This window comes from Empidonax traillii, unplaced genomic scaffold (genome assembly GCF_003031625.1).
Source record: "Empidonax traillii isolate 1590-97213 ecotype Southwest subspecies unplaced genomic scaffold, ASM303162v1 scaffold173:size850371, whole genome shotgun sequence".
NCBI classification, from domain to species: domain Eukaryota; kingdom Metazoa; phylum Chordata; class Aves; order Passeriformes; family Tyrannidae; genus Empidonax; species Empidonax traillii.
In genome coordinates, this window is record NW_020955366.1 from 439753 (window position 1) to 463998 (window position 24246).

Consider the following 24246-nt stretch of genomic DNA (forward strand, 5'->3'; position numbering starts at 1 on the left):
TTTTTTTTTTTTTTTTTTTTTTTTTTTTTTTTTTTTTTTTTTTTTTTTTTGTGATTTGTTTCATATCAAGAACACAGTACATTTTTAGAGAAACAATACCTTTACTACAAAACCATGTAAAGGATTATATACAAAATGGTTACTGGAATTTGGTTTTGTACTGCAGTGACAGAAATAACTAGCTGCTGACATTTATTTACGCTTCCTTAATACTAAGTACATCACACCACTGATCAGGGTAAAGGCAAACGCAATCCAGGCTAAGACAAAGGAATAGCCATATTGGCCTTTAGAAACTTCCATCATATATTCATAGCTCTGGTGCAGTTCTTCATGCCTGTCTGTATAAATGGAAGCTGCAATCATAACACACAGACCTGGAGGAGGAAGAAAATAGTAAAGTTTAGCATCTTGAAATACTATCAATATATATATAACTATTCACTGTCTCTTTTCTGTCAGCTGCTTCCACCAATGTCCTTTCTTTGCAGACACTTGTTTTCCATCCTCAGATTAACCTGGAAGCATTTCAGGACATATTCTCAGTTTCTTTGGCATAGATTAAATTTGAAGCGCTGTTGCGTATCTGTGTCCTTTGCAGTGAACAGAAAACAATTCTGAACATCTGGATAGTTCTAAAGACTGACCAAAAATGGAGTAACAACTACAGAGTTACTTAATTTGTTCAAGAAGTTCAGAATCTCAAATTCTTTCCCTTCCAAGTTTAAATGACTTTATCCTGAGCAGTGATGACATCCATGTTTTAACTGCCTCAATATTAATAGAATGGAGCAGTTCACTGTTTAAACAAATATGAAGGATAAGCTACGGCCTCAGCCTTTTTGAAACCTTTTTCCCCTTCCCTTTCCTACTTTCATGAAAATGTCATTAAAGTTACAAGTGTTGAAAAATCACTCACACGACAGGAGCTGGATGATTGAGGTTAACACAAATCTTTCTCCTTGCTTGAGACGGAAGAGTTGAAGAATGAAAACCAGAAATGCCACACAACAGAAAATAGTAGATAGGATCATGGCAGCCTGAACAGCCTGAATCGATTGATACTCTGCAGAAACAAAAGCAGCCTTGATTAAAAATAGTTCCTCTCCTTGGCTCCTCCTGCAGTGAGGGGCAGAGCTATGTCCTGTAAGCAGTTCAGCAGGGACAGCAAACCAGTTGTGCGTTGCCTTAGGGCGGCTCTTCCCTGCTTCCTTGGTATTGATGCAGCCAGTGGTTTGAGGACTCTTTACTCGGCACAAAAGATTCTTCTGATTTGGATTTTTATCCTGTCAACTACTTCCCTGTAACCAGGAGCTAAAGTAACCGATATATTTTTAATACCTGAAGCTGCTTTGTGTACCTTGGCAGCCACGCCCCAGCCAGGCTGAGCTCCTGTGGCCCTTCTGCTCCAGCACAGCCACTGCAGTCAGAGCTCTGGGACCAGCAGACATTCCTGAGCTCCTCATCATCTACCAGTCTGGGGACCTGCCTGCAGCGGATGCACAGCAATACATCCAATGCAAACCCTTCAATCTGTGTTAGCTGAGATATGTCTGTGTGTGATGGATCATCTCACTGCAGGTTAGAGGCCCTGAACCAACCCGAGGCCTCGAAAGCAAAATTGCTTCATGGGTACACAGCTCTTCAAATTATTTACCTCTTCAATATACACCCAGGTTGAAAGTGTAGAAACAAAGCAAATGTAACATTTGGGAACACATTTTAATTTTTGTAAAGCAGGATGTTGCTCTGGTTGTATATTAAGGCTCCTTTTTAAACTCCAGCCTGTTTTCCTTCTTCCACTTTTCCCCCCATTCTTTTGTGTATAGCCAGTATTTTTAGATTCTTCTTTGCAAGTTCAATTCTGAGGCAAATTCTGTCACTTCAGTCACCTTCAGATGACTTTACTGTTTTCACCTGATCTAATTTTTTAACAACTCTTTAGCACTTCTTGTTAGTTGTTTGTGTTTACTCCCTTGCACTGGGCTATTAAGTGCATGTGACAGTTCCTTCTGCTTTCCTATCGCAGAAACCATTGGAACAGCTGCTTTTCCAAACTCAAAAACCAGTATTAAAGTTTTTAGAAGACCTGTGTAGTTAGAGCATGCAGATTTTTGAACAATTACATTACTGCCCCTGCAAATTTCATAGCAATTTCACCAGACCTGCTCAAGGAACAGAAACATAGGCATGGAGAGACACTCACCTCTGAACTGATCAGTAATAGCCACGCAGGTGCTAGTATTCGTGGTGCACATTCTCCAGACATCTGTAGAAAAGTTATCTCCTACCCACCAGGCCTGAAAAATAAAAGTAAAGTGCTCTTACATAAAAAAATTCAAAAAATCCCACAGAACTCCTTTGTTGTCCACCAGTTGTACAACAGCTGGAACGATTTTCCGTTCATTTTTGATACTTAACCACTCAAACTAAATTTGATATTTAATGGCATTTTGGAATAAGGGGTGTATCATCCACATGTCATTCTCATTTTAGACTTCTGTAAGGTAGGAAAGGAAATCTTAAACATCCCAAAGCACAAGGGATTTCCGCTGTTTGGACAGAAATTTTGGGTAGTCAGTGACTGCTCTCTCTAAGAGACACCCAGACAAGATCTGCTTTGTACATCCAGACCCTGTTTAGGATGTGCACCTCCCTGAAGGCATTTGCTAACTTGCAGAAAACAGCAGGGTCTATGGAACAGAATCCTTTATAAATGTTGTGGTTCCTGGCACTGAACTGATAAATCTCAGTGTAATGCAGCTGTGCTGTCAATGGACAAATGCAGTACGAACACTTTGGCATCTGATAAATTAAGATTCTCCTGTGGTATTTCTGTTTTGAGTTTTTAACATTCAAGGCAAAATGGCACTGCAGTGCCTGAACAGATTTTTATGGTAGCCTGGAAAACGACAAGCACTCCACACAAGTGGCATTTCCTCAGGAAACCCATTCCCGTTCCAATAGCTACCCAGGCCTTTGTTTTGACTAGAGTTGTACAAAATATGACTTTTAAATATGACTCCTGGTAAGATCTGCTGCTTAAATAGCCATTCCAGAAAAAACCTCACAGCTTACTGTGCAGCTTTGCAAACAATACTGCAGTAAAAACTATAATATATTATGGTAGCAGGAAGATGTGCAATAACAATGGTGTGTTTTAAGAAAAAGCATTACTCTCTCAGGATGCCATTCATCTGGATTTTGCAGTCCAAGTTCAATATATTATTTTTCAGCTCTGAGCACTATATAATCTTTTCAGAGTTATTTTCATGACTATAAAAAGCCTCTGAAGATCATAAAATCTAACAGAAGGTGGTTGCACAGGTTAAGTTTGCAATTGTTAAAAAGTAGCTAATAACAAAGCAGGGGTTTATTTCTGTAATAATTTGGTTTGTATGTAGCAGACTTGAACTAAGAATAAGTTGCTTTGCTCACTGTCCTTGCTTTCTAAATATTCGAAGGAGCAGGGTAAGACAACCTGCTCTAGTGCTCAATTAATGACCTACCTCCATGGAACAAATCAACCAGCTGACTGAAAGATAACATCTGAGTTTGTACAATTTTGCAAGAAATAGTTGTGGATAACACATCATTTCACTTGAAGCATAGTCTTGGAAAAGGCTGTGGGATTCAAACCAGCTTCACTCAACAGTGAAGTATTTTCAGCAGCAAATTTTATAATCCCAAAAGCCTGTACGCACCAGACCTCTTGGAGAAAGAAAGAGCACAGGCTACTGATCGGGATAGTGGGCTGTTTTGGGAACAGGAAAATTCAGTTTAAAGCTAGATGTAAATACTGGAAGGGAAATTCTTTCTGGTCACAAAAATAAAATGGAAATTTGAAAAGAATACAATAGAAATTGTTCTAAAACTTTGTGCTGAAACTGCTTCAGCTGAATGGGCGTAGATACATCCGTGGGGTCTCTCATGATTTAAGTGGGCATCTTGGACAACCATTTCTGAGGCAAAGCACATCTTGACTGAAATTATCCCCACACATTAATCATGAGCTGTTTGACTCCATATACTTGACATAAAAGGACAGTAGATTTCCCCCCATTTTCCTCATATCCAGCTGAACAAGTCCCATAGCTCCACCTTAAGTCCTTTCAATAGGCAAGCTGAAGACAACTAAAGAAGAAAAACTCAATTTTTATGAAGCAAAGAAACACCTGCATGATTGAGAGAAAAAGAGAAGAAATGGCACTTACATTGTCAATAGTTGAGATGAACAGCAGTGCTGCTGAGGTTATGTGAAACACAATAATGAAAGCCAGGAGAATCAACATCCTTGCTCTGTGGAGGCTTTGGTGTGAGATCAATCTGCAAACAGAAGGGCAAATAGGAACAGTCTTTAAAAGCTGTCAGGGACTCAAGGTGCAGTTACACTGCTTCACTGGGGCTGTGAGCAGCCCAGGTCAGCATCAGTGCATTTCAGAGTTGAGGAACATCAGATGCAGTTTGAGTTCCACAGCACATGTTCCATCTCCAGAGATTCTTAACAGGCATCACAGGTGTTAAAATGAATCACAACTTGAAATGCAGCCAAAGAGGTGCATTTTGCAACCTTCCAGCGAGCTGGCTGCAGTGAACAAACACACAGAGAAGTTTCTTTCTGTGTGCTTCTCCAGCAAGGATGGAAGACTCCTTCATGTTAGCTATTAGAGCAGTGCTGTTCAAATTACAGCCTCACGTGCACATGATGCTGGAATTTCCACTGGCTATGCAAAGTCTTGTTTCAACCATCTTTCCAAAGATTTCAAAAGGATGCTTGGAGAACAAAATTAGGTGCATGAAGAATTACCTTCTAGATTTAGTAACAACTGTGTTGTAGCTTAGGTCTCATGTCATTTTTTCATACAGTTACAAGTTTTATCCACTAAATAATGCCTAAGGACTATCATTTTCTTCAATATATTGCCTCGACTGGTAGGGCTGAATAAACCCACTAGTCCTGTAGGTTTTATGTACTCTCTGTAGGCTACCAATTATCTTTATACCTCATCCAACCCACTTCCTACAATTTCATTTTTCACATGAAAAAGAAATATTCTTATGTATAAAGGAACCAGAAACTGTATTTAACTGGAATTCCTAAGAAATCTGCAAGCATAAAACAAATAGGTTAGGAAAAACTACTAATAGATAGGAAAGTGCAATTGCTTGGTATATCTATTCTTCCTGTGTAGAAATGCTTGCCAATTAATATATGCTATAAGGAATGTGCAGTCTTGCAGATCTTCTCTTTGCATTTAAGGTGCACAGTTCTGTACATTATCTGCATGTTATCATTCATCAATACATTAATGCATGTTTCTCCCCTTCCTTTGCTTTGGACACATCTCATATCAAAAGGTCTATTCACATAACAGCAAATATCCAGAAGAAAGGTCAGTTATGATTTTTGTTTTTTCAGGACTTCCGTGATTTTTTTTTTTAATGTCTAACCCCCTTTCTTCTGCTATTTACCAGAATCATTAACCACATGGATAATTTAACCAAATAAAAGGACTATTTTGACAGCATTTTTAAAGCAGCTCCCCTGCAAGTCCCACTAGGTCATAATATAACTACTCTGCAAAACTTCAACAAAACCATAATTGACAGTGTAAGAACACATTCAAGTGAGACAAAAATTCCAGACTAATCCTTTACATCTCCACTGCAGTGCAGTGTTAAAACAAGATCAAAGGCAAACAGTATTAAAGTGTTTTTGAGAAAAATGATGGGATAACCTTATAGCCATATCTAATTGCAATGACTGAATGGGAAAGCCAAGTCAAATCCTAAAATAGGAAAAGCAGCTACTCAAGTTTGTATTCCTTCCCATTTCCTCTCTGTTAAACTTTGCCTTCTTGGCCACAACAAAGAACAGAAAGTGGCAATTTCCTCCAAGGAGCCCAATCTGCTGCATGACTCAAGGTCCTCCGAATGCAGTTCTGCTTCTAGAAGTGTCATTCATGGCTCTCGATCGAGCCTTGCTTGAATGAAAGGAAGGAAGAAGGAAAAGAAGGTATTTTGTGGGTTTGTATAATGCCACATCAAAATATTTTCATTGTGAAATGTACCAGTGTTTGCACAGCACCCTCTTGTCTTGTGGCTGGTTTTTTTCTGAGATTCATTTCTTGCACTGATGGTATCTAAGCAGACAATAATGCAACAGTCATTTGCCATGTAAGGAGAGAGAATCAAATTGTGCTCAGTATTATTTTAAGAATAACAATACAATTTCATCTTATTACATGAAGTATCACAAAGTAAGAGAGACCGAGAAACGTAACCTAATTAAAACCAATCTTGCAAAATCAAGACTTGTCAGCACAGAAAAATCCACTTAACCTTCAGTCAAATCAGTGTTTTTGTTTTTCTGTTTTCAGGCATAAACAGAAGTGTTTCAAACAGGATGGATAAACATGTATGGCTGATGAGGAGAAGAGAACATTTTATGTTTTACCCAAATAAAGTCAAGATTAAATGAAGCAGATTTTTGTTTTGCATGCACACAGATATATGCACACAGGGATACACTGGGGGAAAGGAAGGAAAGGCCATTTCCAAGTAATTAATACCAGGAAAAGACAGCAAGAATCGGTTATCCAGGAGAGATCCAGAGAAACTGGGTGATCTGTGGGCAGGAAGCAAAGAGCAGCTGTCCTCTCCTATGATGCAGCCAAGCAATGACACAGAAGCTACTACAGTATCTGCATCCCTCTCAAGGCAGAAATTCTGGACTTCATCTCTCAGAGGGAACTATTAGTCCTCCTTCACTCCAGACAGTGCTGACATTTAAAAGCTCACTCTGGAGACTCCCTCAGCAAGAACTTCTTCCTTCTCCAAGGACAGAGCCTGGTATCTCTGCCAGCAGCAGGCAGCAACTTTCCTCTCCCTGTGAGCAAGGGAGGGAACAGTTATGTCTTCACATGGGGAATTTCTGAGAACACGCTTTGCATTAAGATTCAGAATTCTAATAACGTATTACTAACCAAACACTTTGGTTACATCCTCTTCTGCAGACTAGCTGGACTCCTCTTTGTTTCTTATTCACCATTAACTGTTTCTCCAGGGCTTTCTTCAGGTTCCCAGTTGTTCCCAGTTCTTTTCTCAGCAGCTGAAGTCCCTTTGGAAGCTGCCACCTGCCAGGGGCTTTTGCCTCACTCTTTTACAATGGAGGGTACCTGCATGAGCAAACTGCTGTTTGACCTGCCTGAGCCAATTCTGCTCAACAGAACCACCAGCAATTTGGGTTAGATTAAAATCCTATCTTCTCTTACATTTTATTTAATTTAATTAATTTATGCAAAATGTTGCTAAAAAGGGGTTGTCTCTAAGAACAGCAAATACATTTTTAAATCACCTAAATTTGAGAATCTTGTACTTTCAGTGAATGGGAATCTGCAAACAGCTGTATTAAGAAGATGCATAGAAATGATCAAGTAAAACTCTGGTATTAATGTGTGACGTGATGTGATGTGATGTGATGTGATGTGATGTGATGTGATGTGATGTGATGTGATAGGGGGCTCAGTAGTAATTTTTTCCATTGCTGTTTAGCAGCTTTGGAAGCATTGCCCTATTATCAGTCCTAATACACGCTGCTTTAAAGGCTTCTTGCTCTTGCAGGAGTCTTCCCTATAATGAACCAATGCTCAACTCTTCTGGTTTAGTCTCTTGATTACAGGTAAAATGAAAAAAAGCTCCCTGGGCAGACTGATTTTCACTTTCTCTCATTTGCAGTGATACACACTGTGCTCTCAAGTCAAGGAGTTTGTGATTTTAAGTACTCTGCCTTTAGGCACAGATATTGTTAATCATTTCCCAAAGTGGTTTGAATTCTTTTAATAGATTACACACACACACACACACACATGTCAGAGAAAGACTTTTTGGACACGCTAAACTATCTTTTAACAGAGATGATGGAGCCACTCTTCTCAGAAGTACATGATGAAAAGACTAGAGGCAACAGCCACAAGTTGCAACAAGGAACACTCCAATTGTGAAAAAAAGTATTAATTACATTCAATGAGCATGTTCAAGAACTGGAACAGAGCCCAAGAGGCTGTGGGATCTCCATTCTTGGACATTTTCCTAACTTGGCTGAAGCAAGGCCCAGAACGTCCTGAACTAACCCCCTGCTTGGAGCAGGAGTCTGCACTGGGGACCTTCAGAGGCCCTTCCAGCTCTGCTCTCCTGTCAACCTGCAGCTATTTCAGCAGCCTCCCTCTACCAACCTCCAGCAAAGCTCTGACAAAAGAGAACGTAAAATTTGAGTTAGCTCATCACCTGTGGCATTAAAACCAGATTTGAGTGCCACAGTAAGAATGACATTGGATGTCAACATGAGTTCTTTCAATTGCAAGCCTCAGCACTTAATACCACTTCACAAAGGATGGGGTAAGGCAGAAATGCACAGGTACTGCTGAGCAGCAAGTGCAGACTGCCACTGAACCCAGAAAGAGTGAGTTATGAGAATCCCACTGAACAATCCAGATTTGCTGTGGTAATAAGGTTTCCCACAAATGCTGTTCAGTTGCAGGATACTTACACAAAACACATTGAAAACAGAAAGCCAGTTTTATTAACAACAAAATGTTTTTTTTCAATGGCTGCAGAAGAACTGTTTCTGGGTAATACTCTAGTGCTACCTTGTTTTGCACAGGAGGATAAACACAGCAGTCACCCTTCTCTTGAATCCCCCCAGTAACACAGACTGTTAGAAGCAGTAGTTTGGCACCTCCCATGTGAGAGCCTGATGTGCCTTAAAAAAGTGGCTAAGAAGGGCTCTAATGTTCTGGACAGGCAGAGACAAGTACCTTCATATGAGATAAAGCAGTACAACAATCACAGAAAGTGCACAGTAAAATAAGGTCTCCAGGCCAGGGTTTCCAACACTTCTGTACTGTACTGAGCAAAGGTGTTACAAAAGTGGATTGCCTCCCTATGTCAAATTACACATGCACACACCCCCCCTGCAAGAAAAGCCTCAGTTTATCTTTAAGATAAAGTTTATCTTTAATGTCCATCAGTACAAAGAAACACGACTATTTGATTTTTTTTCTGCTGTTTAGTACAGCAAGTAAGCAAAAATGAAAACAGTCTTTGACGGTTCTTAGCAGAAGTTTTATCACTATTTTCCAGCCCAGATGTCATCCCCACAACACATGCTTTCATTCCTTCCCATACAGTTCAGCTCTTCTGCCAGGTTGTTTCTCATGTTTGTGCATACTTGATTTTTGCAACCAGAGAAACATGTACATAGTACAGTCTGTTTATCCTGTGCTCATTTGCATTTGGAAGGCTCAGGCTTACCCTCCAACACTGGCTGCTGCCCTCACTTCCTAAGATCAAGTCAGGCTCTTCTATCATCTTTGAGTCCACGTATGAGAAAATCTCCACACAGACAACCCTGGTTTATGCTCAGAAACAGTGAAATCACTGCAGAACAGCTCCTGCTCTGTGCAGACCGAGACTGGGGTGTGCAGACTGCTCCTCACCCACGTTTAGTGTGCTGGAAAGACACACCCAAGAGAAGGGGCAGAGGATCCTGCTGAACGAGTTCCCAGACCTGCAGCTCTCGGTGCTGAGATGTTTCATTGCAACTTGAACAGCAGGTCTTTGGGCCATCAACAAGCACACAGCTCAGCTGAACTTTCTTGAGGTCACTGGTGTAACACCGAATCAAAGCAAACCTTCTTCATTATCAATTCTTCTGCCCCTCAGTGCTATAATTAAGAGTGAATATGTGAATTTAGAAGAAAAAGTTTGTATACTTGTAGCATGAGAAGTCTGTCATCTTGTGATGCATCACAAGATGTTTGGATTTACATGATGATCATTTCGTCTTGCTCTGAGTTCTTGTGCCCCATTTCCTGGTGTCTCATGACAGAGAACTCAGAAGTTGGCTCATATTTTGCCTGTACCATTGTCTCTAAACTTGCATAAAGCTCCCTGGTTTATAAGGAACAGAGTGATACTGTTAACTTTGGTTTGTTTTTTTTTTTTCTTTTACCAACTATGAAGCGTTCTGTTGTTCTTGTGTGATTCTCAGAACTGGAACCAAAAGTGAAATAAGTTCAGAAGGCAGAGTTTCTCCCAAACCAGCAACAGCTTTGAGGATTTCAACAATCCTCTAATGCCTAAATATGAAACAAAATAAAGGACAAGAAAATCAGGAAATGCAATACCAAGGGAATAATTACACCAGTTGAAACAACTTACTCCAGTTTCTTTATTCTTTCTGCCTGTGTTAATTTAACAGTTGGGAGCACCAACATCACAAGATATAATTTGAAGTATATTCCTTAAAACAAGGTAGGTAACATCCAAACTCATACTTTCTTTCTACACTTTGCTCTTCCAGTGCTCTCCAAGCTGACTATTGCTGTCACCCTGCTGACAGTCTGTGATACCTGTACATTCATCCATCCTTTCAGCAATTTCCACTGGATCACCTGCCCAGCATTTTTTGTTGCTGCAGAGTTAACCTGCCCACATGCCCGAGCTGCAAGGCTGCCCTGACACAGGTGCCCAGCACAGCTCCCCATTTTAACTGTCCTCACTGGCCTCACACCCCTGGGGGTTGCTGTGCTCTTGCCCTGCTGCCGCACATCTGGATCCTGTCCACGTCAGCTACAGAAAAACCCTTCAATCATGCAAGAAATCTGGAAAGGATAAGCACATCTTGTACTTTTCTTTCTCCCTTTTTTTTTTTTTCTGTGCCAGCAATGCATATTGGAAAATACAACTAAAGCAATCTGGTTTTTATTTCACATGATGACTTTGGAGCCTTACTTTAAGGAATAAGTCTTTAAACATTTCATAGGACAGGAGTGCTAATCTTAAAGTTAACACTGCAAGTAGATTTATAAACAGCATGCAAAGGCTTTGCTGCCAAGAATCCCTGAAAAATATACTGATGGTTCTCTGGTGCATGAAGTGAACTGCTACTATTAGAGCTCACAGGTGCACAAACTATACAGAAAATTTGCTTCTATTAAAGTCTTATTTAGAAATATAACTCAGTAATTAACAATATAGGTCCGCCAACAGATGTGGAAGTCTCTGTATTTGTGCTCACATATTCTGTGTTCAGGGAACTGAACAGACTGTAGAACTGGACCCTCTCCAACCTATTCTTCATGTTCAAGTGTACATTCAAATCCTGACCTGCTTTCCTGCTCAGGTGTTACCCAGCTAACAGTGAGTACAGAGTGTGTCCTCCTTCAACCAGTGATCTCTTTGGCCAGCCAGGAGACCTCCAAGAGGCACTGGTGGGCTCTGAGTAGAGCTCTCCAACACTGAATGGAGACCCAGGAGGGAAGTGCAAAGGAAGAGTGACAGTCTGCGCAGCAGATGGGCTCCCACCCAATTTCTTCCTGGTATGAAGCTAAGAGTTCTCTTCATGAAATAAAATTTCACCCCCCCTGCTTGATGCTGGATTTGGAATCAAGAGGTCTAAGTGTCCTGTCAGCCCCTACAAGGCACAGACACCATCAGCTCTTTTTGTTTATGATCAATCACTGCACTGAGAACGCACTCAAGCCCACAGCTCTTTGTGCTACCTGTTTTAGGTGGAACGAAGAGAGCTTGTCACTTCCAGCTGCTTTTCAAAGTCCTTCCTCACAAAGCAAGGAAATCAGAAGGAAACGAATCAATGTTCCCTGCACTCACCCACAGTAAGGCAAAAAAAAAAAAACAAATCAATACAGCAAAAATTAATTCACACCACTTTCTAGAGCTCTACTTGAATTACAACATTTATGGGGTTTTTTAACTCAATGGCAGAAAATGAAAGTAGAGTCATCCTGCCAGATCTGGATTTGTTGGTGCTCTTACAGCAGGCAGTGTTAAGACCCAGCAACTTCCACTACAATTACATTTAATTTGTTGTATTTTGATAGTGAAATACAGGGGCTTGGAGACAAACTGGCAAATCATAGTATGACCTAGTTTTTATCCATCTTCTTGCAGAAAAGCTTGCCTTGCAACCAAAGCCCTGAGGTCTGCTTTGTGTGTGCACCACAACTAATATAAATGTGCACCTAGAGCTTAGTCAAACCTTTTTTTATTACAGCAGTTGGATGTCTGTCCATCCTGCTGGTAGTGGTGGCACTCCCTGTGCAATAGCAAACTTACAGTGAACAGGCTCATGCTCTTGGCCTACCCATCACCCAGGTGTGAGGGGATGCTGAAATACCCATCTAGCTCTTTCTGAATTGCCTTCATAATAAATCTAGGCTCCTCCTCAGAAATCCTACCTAGTTACCAAAAGTGAAACAGATGGTGCTTACAGTAAGGTCTGGCAGATCTTCCCTGGACCTCCTCCCTTCTCACCTCATTCTCCTCATTAGATCTATGCTGTCAAGACAGAACTCCAAAGTCTGGGAAATTATAACCCTGCTGTTCCATACATTTTCGAAAAACCCAACAAACAAATTGCAGCAAAAATGCAAAGTGCTAGCTTTGAGTACAGAGACCCAAAGAAGCTGACGTTTCTAATTTCTTAGGAATGCCTTTAATAAAGTTTTGACCCAGGGATGCCAGCATTGCTGCCACTTCTGGAACTCTGTCAGTCATTTATTTGCAAACAAGTCTGGACTGGGTTTAGACTTGCCCTACCACTCCTTGCACTATGGCCCTGCTTTGTGCACTGCAGAGGAAAATCACTCTGCCATGAAGCCTTTGTGGGCAGACTGAGCAGAAGAAAACCAGCAGGACCTCTGGGCAAACAGGAACACAATGCCCTGTTGGGGGGTGGAGAAGTGTCACTTAGAAGGAAAATGTGCCTTTTGACGTCTTACCTGAAAATCCTAAAAAAAAAAATAAAAATAGCCTGAAGCTTAAAAAAATTCAAGATAAATGTATTCAAACACTTTATCAAAACGTGGAAGAGAAATGGAACAGCCACTATATGCTGAGAAGACAATTTAGCAGGTACAGAAGTCAGCTGCCTGCACTGGCAGACCCTTGACTACAGGCATAGCTGAATTACAGTCTTTAAGCCCTCATCTTTTCAAAGCTGCTCTTTAGAGGGTTATGTGTGTTCAGCAGAGAGACAATGTTTTTCCTCCTCCTCTAGCAGTACAAACCAGCATCTTCCTCAAAAGTAAATATTTTATGTAGTATTCTTTTTCCCTAAAGCACTTTCTCTTGTAACTGTATTTTTATGCTAGATAATCTCAGATTTAAGCTGTTCTATGTCTACATCTAAATCCCAACACAACCCAAAGTGGTGTAAGGCAGGCTGTCATATTACTAAATAACACCTGAAAGGGTTACAATTAATCTCTTAATTCCCATCATAATCATTCCCTGTGCCATCCACCCGCTGCTCTTCCACCTTCAGTTTATGCTGAGCATCACATGCCTTTGGGAAATGCTAACAAAAAATGGTCTTTAATCAAAGATACCCCATGGATCAAGAGATCAGTTCTCAAAGGGCATGTATTGTTTAAGAAAACCCAGCAGCAATTTGAAAGAAGGAACTGCTTTTGTACTGCACTTTCTGGTTTCTTACAAAACATAAATGTATTCTCTGAGCTTTCACAAAGGCAGCTGCAAAACATGTTACAAAATGTTTGTAACTTGAAGTATGTATGGGTAGAGCTTAACTGTATTCTTAGGAAATGAAGAAAAACAGGCATTATTTCAGGTGTTCAATGCATCTCCTCTGTTCAGCCAGTTTGCTTGTTGTGCACCAGATAGGACTTCAGTACAAACAAAGCTGTGGTACACATTAAAACCTTCTTAACAATCAAACTGGCCTAAAAGTACTAAAAGCTTGTTTTTCTAAGCTTAACAAGTCAAGAACGTCTCGTTCTGACTTGTTCATTTTCAAAGATGAAGACAGACTAGGGATATACTTGCTTGCAGGTCAAGGCAAACACACAGAAGGAAAAAGAACTATTTAACTTACAGATTAAATAAATGGCTATAAGTCAGGTGTGAGCACATTTAGGATGTAAATTATAACTCTTAGAGCTATCACGTTCTGGAACACCCTTACAATCACCACAGCGTAGGAAAAAGAGACCAGCCTCCACAAAAAAAAAGGATTTATGTGATCCAGTATTGCAGACATGGTGTCCCTGAGAGGACCCTCCAGCTCTGCACTCCTGTGAAGCCCATCCCAACAGTTTCTCTGAGCTCCCTGTCTGTTTTCAACTGGCTTTTGCATGATACCCATGTGCTGAATTCCCTCCTTTCCTGCAAAGACTTGAGGTGCTGCTGGGAGCAGAGCTGCCTGTTGGGCAGTGCAGTAACACGGGGTGATCGTGACAACACACAACCAGCATTAAGGCAGGATTAGTTTCTCAGGCGGGTGGCAAAGCTTCAAAGAGACAGCAAGGCCTGTCCCCCTATTCTGAGGGTGACCTAAGGGCTACTGTTGCCTCCCAACACTCAAGGGCAGTGGTCAGGAACCACAGAGCTCTTCGCAGCCTGCTGGCACAGCCCTCCTCTGGCTCAGGGAATCAGCCGTTCCATGGAGCTGGACAAAGACCCGGGGCTCACTGATAAGCTATTCAAGCTATGAGGAGCCTCCTGGGAACCTGTTTCTGAGGCAAATAGCTGAAGTGAGGTGTGGCCTGGCCTCACCCCTGCTCAATCACTGCGTGGCCACATTTCATTGTCAAGGTTGTCCCTGTTCAATACCTTGGCAGGGCAGGGAGTGACAGACCAAGAATCATACCAGACCTTCTACGGGTTGACAGATTAAATGTATCCTCAGTCTTAGTCAATGAAAAGAAAGAAGGGGAAAAAAAGCATACCTGCAGCACTGACTACACATTAACACAGTTCTGAGAGTAAATCTCAGACCCTGGAGTCTACTCACTCCAGACTGCTGCTTATCCAGAGATTATTCCAGATACAACAGAACAGCTCGAGTGATTTATGCTGTTTCACCTAATTAAGCAACAAACAAAAGCAGAAAAGGTCTGTCTTTCCAGATTGAAAGCAATACATTTAATTCTGCAGAAATGAAAGCTGATATTGTTTTAACTTTGGCAGATGCTCTGTGGAAATTGCTAGCAATTAAATGTGTTGCATTCGCTGTTGTAAAATTTTCAAACTGCTTGTTTTGATTTGGCTTTGACTAGCTCTGTATTGAGAAATTTTGGTTTTAGTTATTTCAGAGTTTACACATCATCTATCAAGAGTGTGAAAATATATTTCTATTGATGGTACAACAGTTGGCTATAAAATAGAGTACACTCTTCCACAACTACTACTACTTTGTTTCACAGCAACACTGTAGCATATGATTGAATACCCAGCCGACCTTCAGAATGCCATTTTCACGTTTTAATTTGCAATGGGCACAATTAAAGTAAAACTTAAGGGTTCCTACGTGAACTAACAGGTCCAGGTTGAAGGATTTCTAACCCTTGTCTGAGCACACTCGCTGCACGGCTCTTCTACACTCTGGTGTTGGATGGGAACAGCCCAGTCACCTCTGCCTACCCCACCTCAGCTCTGCTCTACCCTGGGGCTCCACCTTGGCCAGGCTGGGGTCCCTGGAGTGCTGGGTCCCTGCACGGTCTCAGTGCCCGTTAAAGGCACACCAAGCCCTCTGGGATGTGACAGATGGGCAGGCTCAGCCAGCTCCCCATCAGACTTTGGGCTGGTTTTGCATTTCAACTAAGCAGCTGGTTTGTTATTTCTGTGGATTGAGCAGTGCCAGCCCTAGAGAGCAGGTGAGTCAGCAGAGACCACTATCAGCACGTGCAGCTCAGCAGAGACATCCACAGACTTTGGAAGGCTGCTTTCTGTATGGAAGAAGACCAGAATTTTGGTGTATTTCAGGACAGTTGACACCTGCATCAAACACCTGAGGGAGTGTTCATACTATCCACCTTGGCTGTTTATGGCCTGTGCCGTTCCAAACACAGTGTAGCCTTTAAGAATCAGTGCAGTAAAGCATAATTATATATCCTATAGCCATCTCTAAGGGGTATTTGAGTCAGGCCACTTTCTGCCCCACCTACAGACTCCTGTGAAGATCTCTTCACAGCCAGAGGGTTGTATTTTAAGGTCACACCCAAATTATGAGGCTTCACCTGGCATGCACATACCATCATTAAACCTGCCCATGAAACTTCATCGGCAAAATAAAAAGGCGTAATTACATTTTCCCCATTCAGTGAAGAAATAATAATTCCTTTGATGGATGAATTCAGGACAGCAGGCTTTCTCTTGAATCCCACCCAGCAAGATTTATTTTCTAAGAATTAAGATGCTTATCTTCCTAATGAAGTCATGAGCATCACCTGACATTTTGATATATTTTACAAAATTATCTTCTCTTTAAAATGGCAAAGCTTTCAACAAAAACAGCGAAGACCTAAACTCCACTGCAAAGATCACTGGTTTGCTTTGAGGATCCAAAAACCAAACAAACCTTAACAAACAGCTCCATGAATGGAATTCCTTAGTGTTGTGCTTATGTTTCCCCTGCATTCCCTCTGAGACCAATGTGATTTCAATAAAAGCTGTGCATTCCTTTCTACTTTCAAATTTGGCTGTGCTGAAGTATCGCATGGATTTTACATAAAATGTTTGCTTCACTTCAATCTCTTTCTTATTGGTTCCCGTGTAACACAGAGCCTCATTCTGCTGGCTCTTCTTCCAACAGGAACATGGAGGAGGACCTGGCAAGAACATCTGCCAGCTAGCAATATAAAAGATCTTGTCCCCAGAGACCTATTTATCTCTTTAATTAAACACATTCTTGTACTGATTTATGTGGTGGTGGCATGTCTTACATGATGCTCAAGACACAAATAGAACATGAAGTGCCAGTGGAAAACCAAAATATACTCAGGCCACTGAGGTGAAAAGGGAAGAGTCTCCTTGTGCTGCCATTCATCTAATTTTTAAATGGACAAGGAAACAGTATCATGAAAGGAGACAGGCTACAACAACATACTTAGCAAAAGGGGAGGAAAGTCTTGCTTCTCTAAATATCCACATGAGACTAATGAGTACAACATTCTTCTAATCAGAGCAGGAATGTCAAACCCAAGATGGGAAACAACCTTGAGACAAACAAGACAACAAATTAAAGAGAAACTTGAAGCACGAGATGCTAATAAAGCAAGAGGGGTGTGAGTGCATTAACTGAAAGTGGGTATAAGATGGAGATCTTACTTTCTTCAAGCATTGTTGGCCAGCAACAATAACTACAGCACCTAAGAACTGAGGCAGAATCCTTGTCTAAGAGAATGATGTTGCAGCAGCCTTCAGTCTTGACGTGCTCAGTCTGTTGAACAACTTCCTTTATTAGCAAGGTTTTAAATCTGTGTAAGCAAATAGAATTCACTGTTTTTCCTCGCTGGCAGATCCACAGCATAATCAACACTGTTTGTGTGCTTACGACAGAAGTCTTTCCAAACCACAAATAAAGAATACAACACCAGTAGTGTCTTGTCTACTGATTGTAAGTTGTTTTTATTTTGAATTATATTAACAGACCACTTTCCTTCCCCAGTGAGTATACTAACAAGAAACTGATCACCTCCTAAGAGTGTTCATGGTATTGCTCCATTTCATCTCAGTTAATGTTGATGGCTATTGGCAGAGAATTCCTGGATTCCCAGCTGGGCAGACAGCTGACCTGGTAACATCCATGTCAGCCACACAGCTGGCACGATACAATCTGTACACATCTTTATTCAGCATAAAGGATGAGTCTTCCCTCGAGTATCCCAACAGTATTTCCTAACTCAACTCTATAAGCTCACAAAGGGATTTAGAGGATGGCAAGAGTTCTTTCTCTCAATGTCTTTGAAGCCAGATCAGGTCCTTACATCTTATGCTGAATAAACTCATATCAGCTTATGGTGACCATGTTTTCCCTATTTCTTTGTTTCCACTCCCACTCTGATGTCACCAGCTGTGGTAAGTACCTGTACTCCAGCTGCATTCCCTAAGATGGCATTTGTCACACACTCCCAAAAAAATAGCAGGACTCTGCAGCAAACTGCAGTTCATTTTTCTTCCCTCAGTGAAACTCATGCCCAATAGTGCCCTACCATTTGTGTGGGTTCCTGCCTGCCCACGTCTGCAGCCACCTGGCATCTCAACCCTGGCAGTCCAGCCACACAGCTCCTTCCTGAGCTACCTTACCCTGCCTGGACAGCAAAGCCTTCAAAGTCAACATCCTACAGCAGGTCTGAATGAAGGAGTCATTACAGACTACTTTTATTTGACAGAAAAAAAAAAATCTGCTCAGGTAGGCAAGAAGGCTTATTTTACATAGTTAACACACCAGCACTGTACAGTCTGAAAGTAAATGAAGAGAAAGTTCTACTTTTTCTCTTTCTGATGGAGATTAGCCAACCATAGCTGTTTATTTTCAAAGTTCCTAAAGAAAACTCCAAGAAAATCCAGCATATATTTTAGAGCTACTCAGTGGGTTTCTTCACAGCCCTGTATCAAGTCAGAAGATACTTCTAAGACGTTCAACTACAATAATTACTGATCATTTACATACTATAACGAGGTGCTGGGAAAAAAACGGATCTTCCTGCACCATGTGAACAAAGTGCTTCTGCCAAGAAATTAACAGAGACTGAGCTTCAGGTTTCTTAGTGGCAGATTCTGTGAATAGGAGCAAGTCCTGTCTGCTGAGGAAGGGCCAGCAGTGCTCTATTCTTCCTAGAAATGTCCAAACAAGGAGCTGACCTCTCAAATTCAATACTCAATATTGCAGGCAATCCATGTCACCGAGAGTTGCCTGTCTGGTATCAGGCACACAACCTCTCCAGTGTAAGCGGGACATTACATATAGAAACCACCAGCGAGTGACACTTCAATTTGACTCAAGCGGAAAAACGTTTAACGCTGGCAAAAACTTCTTAAAAATCTGCGCTGAATTACATCTAAGTGTATTTTCCTTCCACTGGGGGGAGAGGGGGGAGCAGCTGCCAAGAGCAGCCACACGTTACTGCAGCACACGCGAACTCCGCCGAGAGTTCATTACAGAAGAGAACAGAAAGCAAAGCAACCATCCCGCGGAGAGCGCGAACTTTCCGCCGGCTTGGCCCGGCCCGGAGTGCTGGCGAGGAGCCCCTCGGCCCGGCCCGCTCCCCTCCCGGACGGCCGCAGCCCCCGGGGCTCCGCGACAGCGGGGCCGCTCTCCCCGCCCGGGCCAGCCATGGCGTGGCATCCAAATAAAATGCGTTTCGCAGTAAACAAACCCGTGATTTTTATTTTTTTTTTCCCCTTTTTCTTCGGCTTCTTCCTCCCCGCTCCCCCCGGCGCACCCCGCTCCCCCCGCATCCCCGCGGTACTCACGGGCGCGGGCCGGGGGCAGCTCTCCGCGGGCTGCGACCGTCTGGCGGCGGTGCCTCCGCCCGCCCTCCCTGCGTGAATGATGTCAGCGGCGGCTGGGTGTGGAACCGGAGCGGCTTTCAAAAGTGCCCCCCGGCCGCTGGCGGCGGGAGAAGGGGTGTGAGCATGTGTGTGGCTGAGAGAGTGCGCGGGCACGGAGGGAGGGAGGGAGGGAGGGAGGGAGGGAGGGACGGGGCGCGGACGGGAGGAACTTTTCCCCGCCCGTTCCCACTCGGCAGCGGGCGGGCATCCAGCCGCGCCGCCCGGCCCTGCCCGGGGGCGCTCGGCTCGCCGTACCCCGCGGCCGGCCCCGGTCCCGTTCCTGCTCTCAGTCCCGGTCGCGCTCCCAGCAGCGCTGCCCCTGCCCCTCTCTCGGGTCGCGGCGCCTGGACGGGGCGCACGGGATGCCACCAGCCGGGCTCTTGTCCCTGTCCCCGGGCCTGGGCGGCGCTGAGCCTCCCGCAGGAGTGCCTCGGGACTCCCGAGCACCGAGCGCGGAGCGGGATCATCCCGGGGGAAGCCGCGCTCGGCGAGAGGCGGCGGTGCCTCCCGGGCGTGGGGCGGGCGGGACGGGCGGTGGCAGCGGGGCCAGGGCTTTCCCAGGAAGGACGGGGCGATGCCCAGGGCAGAGCCCCCTCACGGGAGCCGTCTGAGGGAGTGAGGGGGAAGGAGCCGCGGCTCCCAAAGCGGCCGGGGGAGACTTCCCGGGGCTGGCAGGGATCCCGTCCCGGGGAATGGGGGCGCGAAGGCTCCACTTCGAGCCGATCGAGCTCCGGCCGCTCCTGCCGGGGCCTCCCGTCACCCATCAGCACCAGGAGGGCGCCCCTTCCCTTGGCTGTGAACGGATCCCTCGCTGAGGGACGAACCCGGGGCCGCCCCGAGCGGCAGCGAGTGCCATGTTGGGGCAGAGCCGCCCTGGCCCGGAGCCCGGCACGCCAGGCTCCCATCGCTGGTCTGGGCTTGTTCGTCACGGAGGAAAAAGTGCGTGTGTGTAGAGTTGAGGAAATCTGCGCTCGTAAAGCCGTGCCCGGGCAGCAGGTGAGAGCAGGGTCACTGCCCGCCCCTCTCAAACTCCCATCTCCTGGAGGGGTTCGCTGACCATCATCGTTGCGTTTCCAGCTTCGTTTTCACAAAATGTCTGATAAAGGAGATAAAATAATTGCCCTCTTCAGCGAGGTGATGATATTTACTCTGACTCGCAAGCAGGATGAACACCGTAATTTGACTTTTTGGCTGCCTGGCAGGTTTTATTGTTAGTGCAGCCTCTTTGCTTGCTCCGAGGGCTGAAAGGTCTCACCTGCCCTTACCACAGCGTAACGTTGGCAAGGAAATCTGGCTGTTCCAGTGTGGCCGTCAAGCCGTCTGTTTTATGTTTGTTTTCTTTTATGTCTTATCTCTTTTTCTTACAGTTCTGCACAAATTGCTGTCAACATTTGCCTTGGATGTTGACTAAAAATCAAATGGACCATGACTCTGGGTTCAGACCATATGGGCAAGTTTATGAGCAGTGTTTCCCAATCCCAGGGATTACCTGTCCAGTAAGAACTGTAGTGAATTCCAGCAACACCATCCCTATTCCTGAAGTCATCACATAAGTAGCAACTGTTATGCTGAGCAAAAACAGTGTGTTGGTTACTATTCAAAAACTAGCAGGATGACCTAACTTCACCCTCACCCCTTCTGAAGGGCAACACTAGTGCTGAACTGTTGGGAATTTCATGTCTCACTGAAAAACAAAATTATAGGAACAGTGAAAGCATTGCTTTGTCAGTCTTAGCACCATGAACTCCACCAAACACTACAAGCAATTCAGGGGTGAATGGCATTTGGTGGCATGGTAATCCTCTTAGGGAGTCTTTTTCACTCTGATAGTTACAATTACCAAACATCAAACAAATCTTATGTTCACAAATCACTTTGGAATTATACACAAGAATACCCAGTGCCATAAACAGTCCCCACTGTTCAATAAAATTTAGGTTTCTATATGCTCATGTATTCCAAGTTTCTGGGTAGGAGGGACTGGCATTTAAACTGGTGGCTGCTTCTTCCTTTGTACAACACCTATTTTCTGGTAATTGCCCTGTGGTTAGACTGGAATGGGAGTTCAAATTGGCCCTTGGGAGATGCTCATTGCTCTGGGGCCGAAGAAGCAGAGGCAAGAAGCTTGGGAGTATCGGTGGAGGAGACAGCCCTGCCTCTCAATTCCCAGGGATTTGAAGAAAGAAAGTGGTCCCTCAGGCTGAGCCAAACACTGTAAGCATGAGCAGCCTGACTTCCACTGAGCTGAAGCATTAGAGCTGAACTCATTTAAAACATTTCCCTCGCACAGAGCTCCGTTTGCCAGTGGAATATGAAAACAGAATACTTGATTTCTAAAACAAAGATATTGTTTCTTATAACCTAAGGTACTACAAAGAGGTTAATTGACCATTCTCCTTCATCATCCTACATTCAAGGCACTGCTTACTAAAAAGTGGATAATATTGTCCCTATAAGAAAACATTTAATGTTAAAATAGTCTCCCTTCTTCTCCCTCAGTGTCTCTAACTTGTGTTTTTAATTGGTGGATAGTTGCCATCCATATTTTACCTTAGCTAGAAGCTAAGAATAAATATTTTTATAGCAATATCAACACACTGCCAGACTTTTCCTGGAAACAAATTATCCAGGTTCTGCTTTTCAGGCTTGTGTTGGACCGATGTGCTTTGAGTGAATTTTATTTTTCCTTTAATGCAATGCTAAGTATCTGGAAGAAGTGTTGACCTTTTTCCTGCCTTTCCCTTCCCTCATTTGCATGAAGGATGATGGTGGGAAGGAAAAGGGAAGGAAAAGGGGCATATCCAAGTACCCTCTTCTGCCTTGCTAAGCCTACCTTGAGAGAGAGAAGCTATTTGAAAGCGAAGTCACTGGCAGCAGAATTCATAGTGGGCAAACACAAGACAAGTGTTCCATGCCAGTTCTTCCTGCTTATCTTGCTGTGCCCTAGACAGTACCTTTGAAAGCAGACAGAATTCATAAGTGAACAGATGTATCTCTCCCGCTTCTCACCACCAGCTGTCATGCAGTGGACACAATTTGCCTGTGTATTTAATATAAGCCTTTTTTTCCAGGAGTTACAATTCCCTTTTATACATGAGGAGCTTTCAGAGCAAGGTCTGAAAGTGCAGGCTGAGTTACCATCATGACAAGAGAAGGTGTATATAGAAATATGGGCTCAGATGCTGATCCTACTGGCATATGTATGCACTGAATGGTGAAAGTTCAATGTGAAACAGCTTACAGACAACTTTCAGATGTGTAAAATGGGACAGGGATAGAAGTGTTGGTCTTATTAATTTATAATTAAGCTCTTTTTTTTTTTTCACATGCAGTGATTACGTAGCTCCAGTTTATGCTTTATCATCTATCTGTCAAAATGATAAACAAGTCCAGTATTTTTGTAGCTAGGAGGGATCAGTGCATGCACTGTGCAACAAGAGTTTGTAAGTAAAAATAGACTAACAAGATCTTTGGATTTATCTGAACAGGAATATGAGTAAACCTGGAAGAAAGGAACGTCATGATTGCCAGTCACTCCAAGGAAGAGAAGCCTTCAGACTGAGGGAGCTGCTGATCAGTAGGGTAATTGAATAATCACTTGTCCAAATGTTAGATGGCTTCTGATAAAAATATCTCTGCTTAGATAGGCTGTAATCTAACCTCTCTCCAAGTGGAAATACTATGCCAAAACTCCTAATAAGAGGAATATAAAGCACCATGCTCTGTAGGTATCCTTGTAATACCAGCCTGTTAGTTTGTTGCAATAAAGGCCAATGTACCAATGAAAGACTTGTAGCACAGTGACAAAACTGACACTGTATTGTTCTTCAAGGATGTGTGTAAGAATCCTCCAGATTATTGATTCAGAGCATACAACACTACCAGATCCTTTCCATGCTTACTTTTCAAAAAGAAGTTACATTTACTGCCAATGTTCAGCTGTGTAGACGTAAGTAATGCTTAAAGGTAAGGGGTTTTATCAATGAAACTGCATTCAAATTAAGGCTTTTGTATGGCTCTGCTGCCATTTTTATCATTGAATAAACTGTTCTTAATCTGCTAGGAAGAGAGCTATGGGTGGGTGGATGGATGGATGGATGCATAGATGGATGCATAGATGGATGGATGGATGTGTTCTGTAAGCAAGACTGAAAGCTGAACCCTTGATTTTGCTCATCGTCACTGATCAGAAAAGGAGCTTGACAAGCTGAAAGCCCCCAAACTATGTATTTATGGGGAAAAAAACTCAAAAAGCACACCAGGACTATTTGCAGGCACAAATGTTTTCAATCTGAGAATCTGAGCAAGGGTACAGAAGCCTTAATTTAGCATTCAGACAGGAAGCTGAAGACTCTTAACTTGTATAAGGCCTTTCATACATAAGGTATCATTAGTAAAATAAATGGGACTTAAATCCTACAGTTTTCCATTGTAATAAAACACTAGTGTTATTTTCCTTTCAAAATAGCTTGTCTTTTTCATAAGTTAATTGAAAAGTTTCCTTAAAATTTAAGGGCTGTGTGAAGGGACAAATAATATGCTTTCCATTATATGTATGAACAAAATTGTGTATCTTTTTTCATTTTCACCCATTAGTGTTTGGGGTTTTTTTCTTGTGGTGTTTTGAGGGTTTTTTCAAGTGTTTGCATATACAGAATGGTAGAAGAGTCAAGGCTGGCAGATACCTCTGGAGATCACTTGGTGTTGAAATCAGGGCCTGAGAATAGGGTGTTGAATAGCCTGTCTGAGTCTTGAGTATTGAGTAGATTCCACCACTTCTTTGGGTAACCTCACAGTTGTTTCTCAATCAGTGAAGTTTTTTTTTATATATATCCAGACACAATATCCCATGAAGCAACTTATTTCTAT

At 42.9% G+C, this 24246-nt stretch overlaps 1 protein-coding gene across 1 annotated transcript; it reads right to left on the reverse strand.

Annotated features, from left to right (window-relative positions):
* Positions 1 to 81: 81 nt before the first annotated feature.
* Positions 82 to 19474, reverse strand: EMP2 (epithelial membrane protein 2). Its single transcript, XM_027885855.1, has 5 exons — positions 19300 to 19474; positions 4215 to 4326; positions 2207 to 2300; positions 920 to 1066; positions 82 to 377 (listed from the first exon to the last, which is right to left on the reverse strand). Exons 2-5 carry the CDS (start codon positions 4290 to 4292, stop codon positions 193 to 195), a joined length of 504 nt encoding a protein of 167 aa, XP_027741656.1. The 5' UTR covers positions 4293 to 4326; positions 19300 to 19474; the 3' UTR covers positions 82 to 192.
* Positions 19475 to 24246: the final 4772 nt, after the last annotated feature.